Below are 15,815 nucleotides of genomic sequence, written 5' to 3'. Positions count from 1 at the left end.
ACTATGTCGAGCGCTGCAATGCCAATGTCCTGAAGAGGCTGAGGAGAAAACAAACAAAATCTGGACGCCCGAGGTTTGGGAAGAGGCCAGATTTGACAGAGCAGTCAGTCATCACTCTCCCAACAATCCTGAAAACAATGAACACGCCACAGTGGGCCCACCATCTGTTTGGGAGGAGGAATGCTGCTTGGCTCTCAATATGGTTAGTGAGACATAATGTGAGCTGCTGTTATTGCTACATTCAAAAGCATTTTGTAAATTCAAATGCATTTCGGTACTCATTTAGAGCAGTTTTGCTGACACAATCTCAGAAAATGGTTCCCCTCTTATGTAGTTTTTTTTTTTTTTTCTCAGCTCATTAAAATGGCACACCAGCAATGGAGCACAATAAGATCCTCATGAGCTGCAACTATGAAGGAGAAGAAGTCCAGTAATTAAAGTATAAACTGTATATCACCATAAAGTAAAGTATTTCTGCTGGGCTACTCGGGGAGAAACAAATTCTTTGTTTTAATTGCTAACTCCTCTTTTGATTGCTTTTATGTGATTATTAAGTAAATTAAATGTCCAAACATTGTTTTTTAGAAAGGTAGAAATTGGCAATAACCAAATGTATGCCTTAACTTTGCCAGTTCAAAAGCTATAAACAATTATCATTGTTCTATGTCAATTAAAGATAAAAAGCAGTAACTCCTCACATTTGTAGGTCCGGTCTGTTGTAATTGCACCTAGAACACCCCCATCATACCCTCTACTATGGTGGCCACTAAAAATGCAAAAAAAAAAAACACTGTTTAGTTTCAGTGGTTGTCCTTTTTGGATTAAAAGGTTGGGTTGTCCTCTTTCCCAAAGCCTCAGTTTTTGACAAGTTGACAATTCTTACAAATCAGACCTTTAAGTGTCCTTTCATACTAGAACATACCACACAATATCAAAGAAAATCTACGAAATAAGAACTTTTATTCATAATATATTCATACTTGTACACAAGTAAAATAAAATGCATATCTATGGTTCCATTGCAATCTCCATAAACAAACTGACAGCATTCTTTTGGTAAATGCTACCCATACACCCTTTCTGTCATGAAAATAGAACTAAAATCAGGGGAGGTAAAACATCTGTTTTTATAAACATAAAAAAAACATAACATTACCCAACAAATGCATCACTTTGAATAAATAATGGGGGGGAGATCGTTTATCTTCATTAAACGGACCCAACATTCTTTGTGTGCGCTCGGTCTCTGATTTCCTGTACTTGTTTTTTTCATTTTTGTCATTTTTTTAATTCTTCCGGTGGACTGTCTAAGCAGTAAAAGCTTTTGAGAGGGAAAAAGGGAGGAGTCTCCGAAGTGTAGCTTAGACACAGTACAGTTAAGTACATAGAGAACAAACAATTTTGGGCACCAATTCATTATATACATTAGATCTGTAGTGTTCTGTAAAGGCATCCATTTTGTTAAATGTACTCTAATATCCTCATCATTGTTTGTCCTCACCCGTGGTGGGTGAACGTGAATCCTTGCTTTTCAGTCACTGTCTGTTGTAGATGTCACTGCATCCTTGGTTATCATTGTCATGAGCATCAACAATCTTGAGTCCTGTGTTCAGAGTGATACCAGGAGTCCTAAGACATGGCTAGAGATATCCAGATCATGGGAATGAAGAGAAAGTGCAGCGCTTGCAAAGTAGATCCCCGACCTTTGATGCACTGGGTGTCTGATTTGGGCTTTTTGGAGCACTTCTTTTTCTTTTTGTTTGATGCTGTAGACGATTCCAGATTGTCTATAAGGTCCGGGTTTATGTTTTCCAAAGTCTTGTCCAGGTTGTTGGACAAGGTTCCCAGTGGTCCATCGTTCTGCTTGTTCTGGGTCTCGTTTTTCGTTCGTTCCGGCTCCTTGAATTTAGTCTTAGACATGTTCTCCTTTTCCTTGAGAGGGTTGTTGGTGATTTGGCGGCTCTTGCCAGACAGGATGGACGACTTGTCATTATCTCCAAGGCAACACCTCGGAATGTTGTCCTCAAGAGGATTTTCAGTTGAAGAGAATTTCCCAGACTGTGCCTTGGAGCTGAAGAGATTGGTCTGGATTTGAGGCGTTTCCACACACCCCTCCAAGTCTTCACTTTTCAGTCGTTTCAGGTCCTTTCCTGCCAGGAACTCGGGAACACTGCACTCCAACTCAGAGCTTGAACCTTTGAAACGTTTGAACCAGTCCCACAAGGTCCTCGCCCGGCAGTCACAGATCCACTGGTTACCATTTAAACGCAAATACTGGAGACCCACCAGTGGGTCCATGGTCTCCCCTGTCAAGACAGTGAGATTGTTAAAGAACAGGAACAGGGATTTCAGCTTACCAAGATCAGTAAAAGCCCTTGGTTGGACATAGATAACTCGGTTCTGGTGTAGCAGCAGCCGATCCAGATTAATTAGACCTCGAAACATATTGTCCGTTACTATCTTGATTTTGTTATTGTGCAAGTAGAGATAGGTGAGGTTGGCAAGGTCCAGAAAAGTGTCATCATGCAGGGTAAGAATGTTATTGTCCTGCAGGTAAAGGTACTGTAGGGAGAACATTCCTCTGAAAACCCCAACGGGGAGCTCTGACAGGCCACACCTGTGCAGGTGGAGGGTGTGCAGCTTTGTTAAGCCTCGGAAGGCTGTAGGGCTGATGGTGCGGAGGTTGCTGTTGTCTCCGATGTCCAGTTCCTCCAGTTTTTCCAAGCCGTAGAAGGCTCCAGCCTCGATGTAGCTAATGTTGTTGGAGTACAGCCAGAGAACAGTGAGATTGTGGCAAGAGCTGAAGCTGGTGGACCTTACCACCGTCAGCTTGTTGCTCTGGAGGAATATCCGCTGGCTCCGCACAGGGATCTCAGTAGGGATGGAAAACAGTCCTTGTTGTTGGCAGGCCACAGTGGGCCTGGGCTCACTGTAGCACACACACTTGGCAGGGCAGCTGTCAGTTTGAGGCACAAGGTTCAGCCACATCACCAGAAACAGGAGTCGCCCCCCTACAGAGACAGATAAAAAGAGACATCAGTGGATTAGTAAATAATGTATGCAAATAATGAAAGTCACACTTCTAATATAGCTGCAGAAATCTGTAGAAATGTATGAATTCAGGTCAGAATGTAATATTCTTAAACCTTTGAGAGAACACCCTACAGTTTAATCAGATTAGAGATCATTGGAGAATCAGTCTGACATAGAGCATGAGGGTGGCTCTCTGTAACTGTTGATGAAATTCATTTTTAATGTTTTGTATATTCACATGCCTGGAAATACATTTTACATTTTTTTTCCCAAACATTATTACAGAACAGAGAATCTTCCTCATAATGTTGATTCAGCATGCACTTGAACAGTGTTATTTGCATCTAGGGACACATTTCCTTCCTGCTGACGGGAAGACTTTTGTTTAAAAAATTTTAAATGGCTTTTATGTTGAATTAGCATGCTCTAATAGGGCGGACATAACTAATGGTGTTTCAGCGTTCCTGAGGTTGACATTTAGCCTGACGCTGGGAGATAAGCGTTCATGCCAGGCTAAGAGATTGATGCCTGCGGCCAAGGTAGAAAGAGGGCTACAGAGGCCCGGTTTTTTTTCTAAGTGCAGCATGAAGGTGAGATATACAAGAGGTGTGGTAGCACTCAGAGCGAGGCTTGTCAAGATCCTTGTATGTGTTTGGCCCGCAGTCATCCATGTTTAAAATAAGACGCGTTCTGCATTTGCTTACATTAATTATTTCTGCCTGTCCTCAGCCACGGTTCGTATCAGCTTGTTTCTCACGATTAGTGAAATGGGCTGGATTACCACAAGTGAATGATCATTTCTGACATTACACACTGCTGGTACAGCCGAGGCGAAAAAAAAAAATACAGTGCATCTCTTCGGGCTCAATCATTCCTTCATGTAGAGATAAGGGTGTCAAAGTGTCACCGCATATGATGGCAGGTACTCCTCCAGATCTCTGAATCCTCTTCGGAGCCTGTCCTGGCTGAGGATTTCCAATCTCTGCTCCCATGCACATGTGAGGAATCCCAGTCTCGCAGGCATGACAGGTAGTGCGGCTCAGGAAAAAACGCATGAGCCTTTGCTCATGCCCTCCCTCCATCCCCACTCTCCCTCTTCTCATTCCCCTGCAATGTGTTGCGGTGCAGCTCATCTCTGGACCTTGTTAAACGGAGCTCTGGTGTGGCCTGACAGCAGCCCTCTGCTGCACTTTCCTTCCAATCTCCCTGCTCAGCCGTCAGACTGCCACCGGAAAGCTGTCAAGACTTTCCGCTCTTTCTGCATCGCAGCACTTTTCCCTCAGCACTGCCTAACAATAGCGATATTTTATCGCACAGCACGCTCCGTGTATCTCCTCTGCCATCTTCTTTTTTTTCCCCCCGTGCTGTCTATTCATTAACAGGCTATTTCCACCCACGCGTTGCATGTCAAAGCCTGGCTTCCTCAGCTCTCGGCGTAATATGTCTTGTCTTTGTTAGCATCTGTTGAATGACAACATAAGCCCCTCAATGTCATCAGCTCCGTCCCAATTATTTTTTTCTCACCAACACACTGATTGCATTACCATATGCTACGAACAGAAATCCCAAGTCACGGCTTGCTGACGTCTTTGTACAATTTCATTCTTCCATACCCCGATTTTTGAATAACCTCTGCCTGACTTCACAGACCTCTCACCATCCACTCCAGACACTTGTATGCTGTGTTCACTCTATTGATCGGAAAACAACACCAGTCTTTCCCCTCTCCTTTACTGTGTTGTCTTCACTTCAAATCTAAATCGTAGGAAAGATTACATAAAGAGGCGCTAATGTTTAGCTGTTTGTCCCCACAGCTGCTGTTGACACAAACCCGGATATCGTAAAATGCAGCATCAAGGTTTTCGGGTGAAAAAAATAAATAACAAAAGACAATCCATTCCTTATCGTATTTTGCCAGCTTTGGTTTCAACACTTAATCTTCCCCTATCTGCTGTGTCAAAACAGTGCCCGGAGCACTGCCTTCCTGTTTCAGATCCTGCCAGTGGCCTCTCTTCTGAGAGCTATATTATTGTACAACAGCAATCATCACTCTGTTTAAGAGCAGACAAGCTTCTTTGTTTCCTCCTGACTGACATTTTTGCCCCTTCAGCTTTGAGTAGAGAACATCACTTCTCCCGCTCCTTCTCCTCCAAGACAGGCACTTCTATTTACAATAGGAGCCTGAAAACACAAGTGGGCAGGTCAAAGAAATGCTGCTGACCAGTGATACAGCTTCTCTGCTCAGCTAATTAAATTGTCCGTCAAAACAAATGATCCAAAATCCTGTCATGTTGCTAAGGACAGTCTGGTTGTGACATTAATTTGGGCTGATATTGGTCTTGTGCCAAAAAATTGGATAACAGTCTCTTGGATTGTGACAAGCTTCAGGCATGACAATCTGAGAGACCTGCAATGAAACTTTCTTTGGCCTGCCGCAGCACCTCACCTAAAAGTATTTCTTTAGTATGGATTCAGGAGAGCTATGTCCTCTGGTCCAAAAGAAAAAACTAAATACTGCTACAGAAAAATAGCCCGTAGATGAATAATATCAGCTAACAACGACTTTGAGTCCAAAAATATTGGTATCAGTTCCCTGCTTGAGGACACTACATTCAGCAGCAGAAACACAGAGATGCCCACAGGAGTGGTATAAGTGGGCACAGACAGCCTTGTTTACTTATTGTATGAGTGTATCACTTAGCCAGACTCCTCGCTCATTTGCATGTGTCCCTGGCATGTTCGGAGCTCCAAACCTCTCGGCGCTCCTTTGTCTTGCTATGAAAAATACAACATGAATTTTAAACTCTTACACTTGCCCCGACCCCGCAATGAACACAAGAGGGCATGTCGGGACAGCACATTGAGCGGGGCCCCACGATTCATCACGGTGGCTTTACTTTGAAGGGCCGGGGATTGAGCAGGGACGGCTAACATGACAGTCTTATCCCCCTGGCCCAGAGTGGAAGTGATGTCTCTGTCAGAGATGAATCACAGTCGTTCTCCAGAGGGACCTCCTGGCCTCTTTCTGAAATCATACATTATTGTGTTGCTCAGGGGCGGGTCTGCATTTAATATAGTCATGATCCTTCTCTCTAAGGTCATGTATCTTGTGTGAATCCGCCCATGCATACGTAAATTGTTAAAAGGGAATAGCTTAGAGAAACTGTATAGGATGTGACAGCTGTATGAAGCCCAATTTCGGAACAGCCGAGGCATCTATAAATGACTTTGTGAGCTGGGAGTCTGAAGGGCAATAACTCGGGTGCCCCGCAGATTCGCAAACACAAAGCTGTCATGAAGAGTGAACACAAAAATATGAAGATTATAGTCCTTCACTCAGAAACGATTATGTTCAGCTGTATTTCTTCCAAAAAAATTACTTCTTAATGTTGTTTCAAAATCTTTTTTATACGCAATTTCAAGACAAGTCAAGTCAATTTTATTCGAATCGAGGGGCTAATACTGCAATCCAGTGCAAGCTGGAAGTCAATATTTCAGTCCATATTCCCGACTTCTAGACTTCTATCAGGCATAAAACAACTGAGTGGAAACGACAAAAGCAACTATAAGGTTGGCACAGCAGGTTTCGCAACGCAAACACTATATAAGGAAAAAAAGCGATGAAAAGAAATCGTTCACCGTGTGTGCCGCCATACTGCTGTGATGACATGAAGTAACAGTTTGTCAAGCCCACTGAAGCACTTAGCCATCTTTGTGAATAAAACTGACTTGACTTGTCTGCACCCATTTTCAAGGGTCAGAATTCTAGTTTTCACTTTTCTCAGTTTGGCAGTTACACCTTAGTTAGGCAGGTGACTGAGACTTTGGGACTGTCTCTAAAAGCCCTCGTCGATGGCTGACTGTTTCGCTTCCTTCCCTCTGGTGCTATCTAGCCAGGTGAAATCCATTTAAATTGTGCATAACACAGGAAGTGAACTGTCCAAATGGAACATCAGCAAATTTCAAAGTTGAGGCCCACTCTTGATATATTTGACTGGAGTTTGAGTTATGCCGTCCTCGATGTGAAGCAACTTACGACATGTACTCCTGTTCCTGTAAATGAATCCCTTTTGGTCTACTTAAACTTTTTTTTCTTAATTCTGAATCAGTGCTTCTACTTCTTTCTTTCATGTCAAGTTTTTTGATAAAGCACTACTTTTGGAGAGGCGAGAATTACAGAGTAGCCTACAGTTACACTGTCATGGCAGACCAGGAAGATATTCCATTTAGAGTTTGCTTTGAACCTCTTTTCCCTCATAAGCCTGTGAAAAAGTTTTTTGATAGAGAAGAAATGGTCTTCACTTTCAAGAGCTTTCCCTGAATTGCAGAGGGATTGGTTGGCGGGGCATATTCAAATGGAAAAAAGGTTGTGATCAGAAGGCCACAGTGGCCCTTTTATGACTGCCATATTTACCCTGTCGCCGAGAGTGCATCGTTCAAAAGAGCTACTTTTACTCAGTTTTCAACACAGTTATTCAGACTTCTTGGTCAAGTATTAATTCCTCACTTTTATGTTCGCAATTTTTTAACCTTGATGCTGTCAAACTCACTTCCTATTGTTGCCTTAACCTCAACCATTTACAGGGTGACATGATAAGTTGATTTAATGCGAATACTGTTATTAAAAAAAAATTAAAAAGTTCCCTATTTTTCTTTCTCTCAATCTAGACATGAGTAATAATCAATCCACGTCCCAGAAGAGCGTACATGCACACACACGCACAGACACACACACATTGCAAACACAACAACAAGCACACAGAGACAGATTTGTGCCTGCCTTTTCAACATTGATGAACCAGATGCCATGATCTTAAATAAAGATGCACACAGCCAATTAAACAGGTTATCTAGGACTTGATAGAGAGCCGAGCTGAAGTCCCCTGGCTAACCGTGGACTGCTGCGGGGGCATCAGTGGCGGCTTCGGCATGCAGACGAGGATACAATTAGAAGATGTACAGGGGGACAGATGAGGTCCTGTTTGACACACATCTGACACAGCACTTGCCCAAGCAGATGGCTCATGAATAACTGAGGGAACCGGAGGTCGGCGGCAGCAGGAAAAACAGAGCCACAGTCTATGAGTGTACGTGGGTGGGAAAAGAAGGTTGCCGTAGAGCTGCATGCACGCGTGTGAACATACATGGAAGTGTCTTCTCGTCTACAAGGAGGATGAAATCAACTCCTATGCTCAGAAAACACCTCTTCTGTGGCACAACTGCAGCAGGCAGATAGTTTGTCATGCGACACTATTGAGAAGTGACAGCAGTAACAATAGGCAGTCAGCTCGCAATATCCTGACAATGAGAGAATGAGCTCGCAATCAAAGGGCTGTCGGATCGAATCCCCGCTCGGCTGGTGAACAATTGGAAGATAAAGTGGAAGTGAAGAGTTCTCCCTTTCAACAACAGCCATCAAATTACCATCGACCCTTGAGTGATGCACTGACCTCCCAGCTGCTCCAGTCCTCCAGCGAGTGAGGTTTTGAGCCAAGTCAAGACTGAGCTATGCCTGACATTTACAAACTGTGGTTATGTACAGGGCTAGAGAGTAACTTTATAAGTGCAATTGCTCATGCAGTACAATGTTTAACTTTATTATTACTGTATGCATCTTCACTTCACAACATTTTCATAACCAAATATGTCCTTTTTAGCTTTTAGTTAGATACTTCTAATTTAAACACTAATTTTTGATTTGTATATATCTTTGTATATCTGCTCTGATTGGCATGCTCATACATGGTCAGCTCTGTACGTGTGTACATAGTGTGATGTCAAGATGTCATGCAATTAAAGGCGGAACTACTGACGAGGCATATCAGGAGCAGAGGAGCTCTCGTTGGCACAGACTTTGACTTTCTGTTAACTTTCAAGACCTTTTACATCCACAGTAACCTACACACTGAAGGAAGGTGGAAAATTAGCAAGATATGTCTCCTTTAAAGATGCCATTTGAGAGAAAAGTTGATTTTTGAGTCTCATTCTCACTTTCAAACGTCAAAAGCTTTGGGATTGAAGGATGGGTCATTTTTTGACGAGTTGGGAAACCCGGAACATCATTATTAGATGAGTTGGGACTGAGACTCAAAAATAAACAAATAGCACCTTCAAATACAAACTATATCATCAGCTTATAGAATATGAAACATTGTTTACGGTTGAATTATAGAAGTATAGATGCAATCAGGAGGTTGCAGGATTTTTACTTGTAATGGAGTTTTTTTATATGGTGGTATTTGATTTATATTTCCATGATTTATCGTTGCCTTACAATCAAGTTTGCAGTGGGGGACTTGTTATCCTTGCGAAAAGTGGTCCAAAATCGATGCAGCGGAGGAAGAGATATTCTGACTTTTAGTCCCTGGGTCAACAGCCAGAATAATTGATCCCACGCCTGCTACAGCAAATCGATAATCTTCCGTTATTTGCCCTTCCTGCCAAATAAATGATCATGTCTTTCAAATCCTGTGGTTACTATTGAAGGCTACAGATTTGTAGTCAACAAGTTAAGGTGGCGCTCTTCTAGAGGCACAGAAAACATTCAACCGTTTTCACAGGCTCTGAGGTACTCCTCATGCCTATTAACTTGTTTACAGCATTTACAATTGGTGAAGTGTCCCTTTAAGTAAAGGATGGATACTTGCTGCACCACTGAGTGTATATAGGGACAGCACTCCTGCAACTATTAATCAACTTAGTTGCTGAACTGACAACGCTTTCTCTTCTAAGTTGCATTTAAAAATGGCTGAAATAGAGTTATGTATGCTTAAATTGCCACTATAGTGGATTAATTGCAGTGTGGTGGCAGAGAGCCACTGGATTAGGGGGCAAAAATGGCACATTCCTCACAACTCTATTGTATAGTTGGCAGCAAACCAAGTCACCCTCAGCGGCGCTGCTGCTCACTGTGAAATGTTCCAAGGAAGGCATTGGGAGTCAAATCTACCCGTGAGGTTTTGCAGAATGGCTGAAATCCAGCTTTGTACCCGCCTCCACATGTCACAGACATGGGGAATTTCCACATGTGAAACCATGTACAATGCATAATTCAAGTAATGTAAGCTGAAAATAATGCAGGCATCCGCCGAGCATGAGCGCTGGGGGGTGTCCAGATGCACTCTCCAAGCCACAGAGGAGCAAAAATTCGGAATGCCCTACTTTGGGTTTTGTGCTGCGCGGGCTTGCCAGTAGTGCAGCCAAGCATTTTTGCTTAACAGAGTGTATAAGGCTTTATCTTATCTACACATGGCTGGAGAGAAAATAAATGAGGGTAGATGCTCCAGTACATGCCCCGTGTGTCCCAGCATTGCTTAGCTCTCAGGCAGACACAGGTGTTAACAACATTTTAGGAGGCATCCTTTTTTTGTTTAAAGGAGCACGTGTCAACCCCCTCAAGTACTAAGAGGATTTGTGTCAAAATTCTAGCATATAAAGGAACACACAACAAAGAAGAAACAGCCTTATGTAAGCTGCATTCGTTTGGTGCTATATGACATAATTCCTTATAGGTGTGTCATACAGTATGTCCGGCAGCTGCTTTGAAATGTTAGGTGCGATGACATGTCGTGTGTGGCGCTGTACGTGTGTCCTTCTTTGCTGAAATCTGCAATTTTGAATCGTTTGGTGTTTTTCTTTGTATGTCTAAAGGCTTTTCCTCATAGTGAACAGCATATGGATGGATAGAGGAGAAGTGATATGAGAATATAAGGACATTGCATGCCTGTGCACTGTCAAAAAGCTGATAGTTGAAAGTGATTGGAGCTCATTTTGACAGACTTCAATTCGTTTTGAGTTCTGCCGTTCCCAAAAAGGCTTTGTGATACAAAGAAAAGCTGCTTTGTCCCCACTGCATCTTTTACTATATGTGTTATATTATTTTCACTGGAATTGTTGTCAGCTGAGTTATAAATTGATTCAACATGTCCGTGCTCTGCCTCGTCTCCAAGAAATAACATTCCCGTACAAATTAGTATGCAAGAACGGATGCGTTGTAAGGGAAACAATGCTGACTCAATTACATTTTCTATTAACAAAATGAGGAAAAATGCTTTGAACCAACGTACCTGAAAAGTCGCGACAACGTTAATAATGAATGCGTCAGTGAAATGTTCCCTGATTAAGTGTATCATTTTTCGTTTTCTGCCAGATAGGCAATCTTGCAGCACACTATCCAATCACAAGAACTATCATGGTCTGTTTTATCAAGGAAAAAGTCAGTGCTGACGGGATACATAACATTTTCTAACATTCAACCAAACTTGCGTTGTGGTTGCCAACCCTTTCTCTGTTGACATAGTCCTTTACTTACTATGCCTGACATCCACCCCGACCACCTCCTGTGACTTGAGCATGGTAGATAAATGGAGTAGTTTAATTCAGTCAAAGAAACGCTGTCTAATTAAGGCAGATATTATGTTGTCATCATACGCATATAAAAAAAAACTATTTGGAAATAAACAAACGTTTGCAGGAGACTGTTACCAGCACTGATATCACTGGGTAAAATAAATGATGTTGATTCCAGCAGTATGTGCATCGTGTGCACGCGTTCCCCTCTGACTGAGTCATGACTCCGAGAATAAGGGGTGTATCATGTTTTAAGTGAGGTCCTTACATTTCAGGTGCTCTAAAAAAAAGAAAAAAAAAAAAGAGTCATGATTCACTACTACCAAAACTGGTCTCTTACACATTTCTGGGGCTCCTGTGTCAACAATTTGAAACTGGTGAGGACTGCAAGCCCCCTCAAAGTAGAATGTACCGCGAGGGGGCACTGAAAGCAAATGAGGCCAAATGAATCACTGTTGTATTATCTAAAAAGGATAACGGCCCCAGTAAATATCCGATGATGGCTTCAGATAATGCTAACACCTCCTCATGTGGAGAGTCAGCTGGAGAGGGAAAGAGCAGTGACAGCGCCCACGGGCAGCCTCGTACATTTGGGCGTGTGAAGATGAGAAATCGCATTGAGGTGGTCTGAGAGGAGAACATGCTGTAATAAGTGGTTACACAGTTTGATGCTAGTTTGATGTCATCTTATGCCACGCATAATTTGCTGTAGGCTAAAAAAGAAGGGTCTATTCTTTTTTCCAGGCCCGGGAGTGGAGCGGGTGCAAACATTATACACTCCACATCTTTCTGACAGCTTCATTACGACAAAATTCCTGTGTTTGGCAGCGGCCCCTCTTAGACTGGCACTTGTTGTGCTTGTCGAAGAGAGACTGGAGTGTTGTGTTTGTGTGGGTAACAATTGGGGGGGAAGAAAATCATCAAACAAGCACTTAATCTTTGACCAGTCTAGACTCAACCTAAGTCACTTTCAGGGTAATCTATTTAGTAGGTTTGGAGAATTGCTGTGTGGCAAAGTATAGGCAGGGGGGAAACCAAAGAGGATTTCTAAATTGGCAGCACCTCTGCTGCTTTGTTCTTGACATGGACTCTCTACTTAACCTTGCAAAGCCCTTGCGCCCAGGATAGAAACTATCGCGAGCGCACACATTAGTCATTCCAAGGTTATGCATAGGTGGACGTACTGTACGGTACGGAGTGGTATTTTGAGTAGGCAGATTTCTCATTCATGTGAAAAACGCAATGTGTGATACAGATAGAGCCACTGCCTGAGGCGAGAGAGGTGGTGAAAATGAGCCTGAGAATGCTTCACGAGACAAAGCATTATGACACCCTTTTTTACTGCCAAAATGTGTCACCTAACCTCCTTCAGTATTCTCTAGTTTCGCAATATTGCACTCTGCTGAATTGGCCAGCTGACTATGCAGGGCTGGCTGCAAATGTGTCATATGCAATCACCTCAGACTGAGAGAAGACTGGACAGGCCACGGAAGACATGCTCAGACCAGCAAGTGTGGCTTCAAAGAACCGCAGACTGAGTGACTTGGGTACAATCCCATATGTCACGGCACGCGAAAACAGACACACACATACACAAATCCATATGGTTCAGAGGAGAAGAGCGTGCGGTTGCATCTGCTGCACCAGCAGCCACACATGCAATCCAGGGTATGTTGTTCATGAGACATTAAAGCTGCTAGAATATATATATGTGTGTGTGTGTGTGTGTGTATAATCAGTACTAACACAGATCAAATCACTGAGTGAATGAAAGGGGTTGCTTGGCTCAGTAGTCCCTCTTAAGTCCAAGCATTTTAGCACCTTTTAGCTTCTCAGCACTTGCAGCCCTCACACACTCAGTGCTGTTATTAGTTGGAAACAACACACTCACTGCCCCAAGTTTGACCCCCAGAAATGTCCAAACACAGCAAAAATATTGAAAATAAATAACAGACAGAGGGCCTCTGCAGATACAGAAGGGATCACTTTTGGATAAGTCTATAAGTTGTTTTGGGGAAAAAATCCAGTTACTCTGCCTTTAAGCAGCAGCATTGGTTGGTCAACACATGGCAAATGTAACATGTTACAGTATTTTATTCATTTTTTTTTTTTTAATTTACAAAATGAGAATGATTTGCACAATGATCAAAACAGAATTTCATAATACAAAGGCAAATATTTGTGTAGGAGAGGAAAGAAGCCCAAAGGGCTTATATAAAATCCTCCCCCTCAATATAAAATCACTAAAACAGAATAACTAATTCATATATTAGTGTCTATGTGTTGCCACCCTTAATTAAAGGTCCTATTTGTAAGAAAAGTCTATGTTTGAGTCTATTTTCGAGTCTCATCCCCAACTTGCATCAGTTTTTGACCAGTTGGGAGAGAGATTCAAAAATCAAATTGTCTCACAAATAGGAATAATTGCTTATTGGTTGTATTTTTAAAGAATGTATCAACATCCCTTTAGCCAGAGCGCCACCACTAAAAATGTCCCCTGAATAAGATTAATGTTGCCGTACTGCAGAAATGGAGTCAGGCTTCTATGTTTCCAAAATGTGTGTACTCCCATTACTTTAAGTTTATCAAAGAAAAGGACAAAACCATGGTGGTCCAGTGTAATATGTAGTGGGAAGCCAAGGGATGAAGAAATACAAGAAACAGTATCTTATAGAAAAGCATAGTATTCATCATTTCATCAGTATATCCTAGGCAATTTGTTTTTCAAAAAAAGGTTGAGGTGTGTGATTGTTCTATATCATCATCATCACACTATATAATATACTGTGAATGGGCAACTTTAGGGCTTAGTGATAACCACTGAATGTGGACAAATGAACAGGCTTGGTAGGAGAGCTTTAGGCTATGCAATATAAGTTTAGTGAGTGAGAATGGTTTTTGATCTTGAGGACGGCCGGAGGGGCTGATATGTCATCTGCTTATAAAGAAAAATGCACATGGAGCCGGAAGGTGCCTCACTTTCTTTTCTGCTTTCATAAACATACAGCGTCACCCACTAGTGTATTTGTAATGAACTAGAAGAGCTTCTGTGCTTCGTTAACCCACGATAAAACAATTGTACTCTAATGCATTAATTTATATAGAAAGCAACATTGTAAAGTAAAAACTTTTTTCTTTCAAATGTAAGCAACTAATACTATGTAACACATTACATTTTGGAAGTAACTTGCAAAACTGCTGTAACACTGCTTTTAAAAGGTGCAATGTGCTCGGTTAACCAAGCAATTAGCGGGCCTAGTCAGAGCACATGGAAAGTGTTGGTGTTGTTTACCATCAAACTATCACTTCTTAGGTAAAAAAGTGGCTAGGAGCTAGCTGGTTAGCATATCGTCTTTGACATAACATTAACACTGTTATTTCTTTTTATTTTCTTGACCATTTCTGAACATTTTAAACTAATAAACTTTAAGGAACAAGAAAATCACATATTGCTTTGGCACATGGTCTTCATAAGGGTGTATTTGAGGATGAATACATATTCAGCATTACATAATCGTTCTTAGTCATTTCGTGAAAGAGAATCCTTGTAGGTTTTTTGATATTTACTTAGATCTTTGAGCTCTCCTCTCCAGAAATCTGTGATTCTTCTGTGACTGTGTGGTAATTTTGAACAATTACATAACATTTTGTAACGGAATTTCATTTTTCAATGTCGAAGCGGGCCATCTGTGGCTAGTCATCGTTGGATAACTGTTAAAGAAAATAAGAAATAAGAGTTATTTAAAACACCCTGTGCCAAAAGACGTCGGTTGAATCCTGTACAAACTCTTCGCAGAGTTATTTTTCACATTACAAACGTGCAGCCAGACAGAGGGACACGGCTCACCGTGAGATGACATGTCACAGCGCTCATCAGGCTCTTCTTTGTGATGCTAGCCACAAAGCAGCTCAGCTACGCCTTGACATATGGGAGAGTGTTCATTTGAAAGAGATGAAAGGGGGAATCACGTGGGATATACGGCCCGTGCCTTCTAGAAGACCGGGGTGTTTTAATGACGTGTGAATGGCAGAGAGAGAGACTGGATTGATGGTTAAGAAAGGGAAGTAGATGAGCTCTCAGGAGGAAGGAGACGAATGGGGCATGTAACTGAGAATAGGTGGGCAGGTTTGCCGTCTGTGGCCTGTTCGTCATCGCGCGTGTGGTATTTACATGGCCTATTTCATCACATCGGAGCATGTTTAATCTCTTAACTCATATTTACAGCACATGCGGCTACTCCCTCTCACACAACACATGCTCTCATCCACCGTCTCATAAGGCTCCCATTAGTTATCCATTATCTCAAACAATGACTACTTAATTCCCTTTTTTCGGCCCCTGTGCATGAGTCATCAGACACGCGGTGGAAGGAATAAAGGAGATGTGCCCACGAGCATCCGCAAGAAAAGCGCCAGAGGAAGAAAGTCATCCT

General features: G+C 42.2%; 1 protein-coding gene across 1 annotated transcript in view; it reads right to left on the bottom strand.

Moving 5' to 3' along the window:
* Nucleotides 1-941: 941 nt before the first annotated feature.
* The window catches only part of rtn4r (reticulon 4 receptor), a 47,635-nt gene continuing 32,761 nt past the window's right edge, over nucleotides 942-15,815 (bottom strand). The window contains exon 2 of the mRNA XM_030418087.1: nucleotides 942-3,011. Within this exon, the coding sequence (XP_030273947.1) occupies nucleotides 1,630-3,011 (1,382 nt within the window). The 3' untranslated portion in view covers nucleotides 942-1,629. The remainder of the gene's footprint in view (nucleotides 3,012-15,815) is intronic.

This window comes from Sparus aurata, chromosome 5, assembly GCF_900880675.1.
Source record: "Sparus aurata chromosome 5, fSpaAur1.1, whole genome shotgun sequence".
Lineage (NCBI taxonomy): Eukaryota > Metazoa > Chordata > Actinopteri > Spariformes > Sparidae > Sparus > Sparus aurata.
This window is presented reverse-complemented; position numbering and strand designations above follow the sequence as displayed.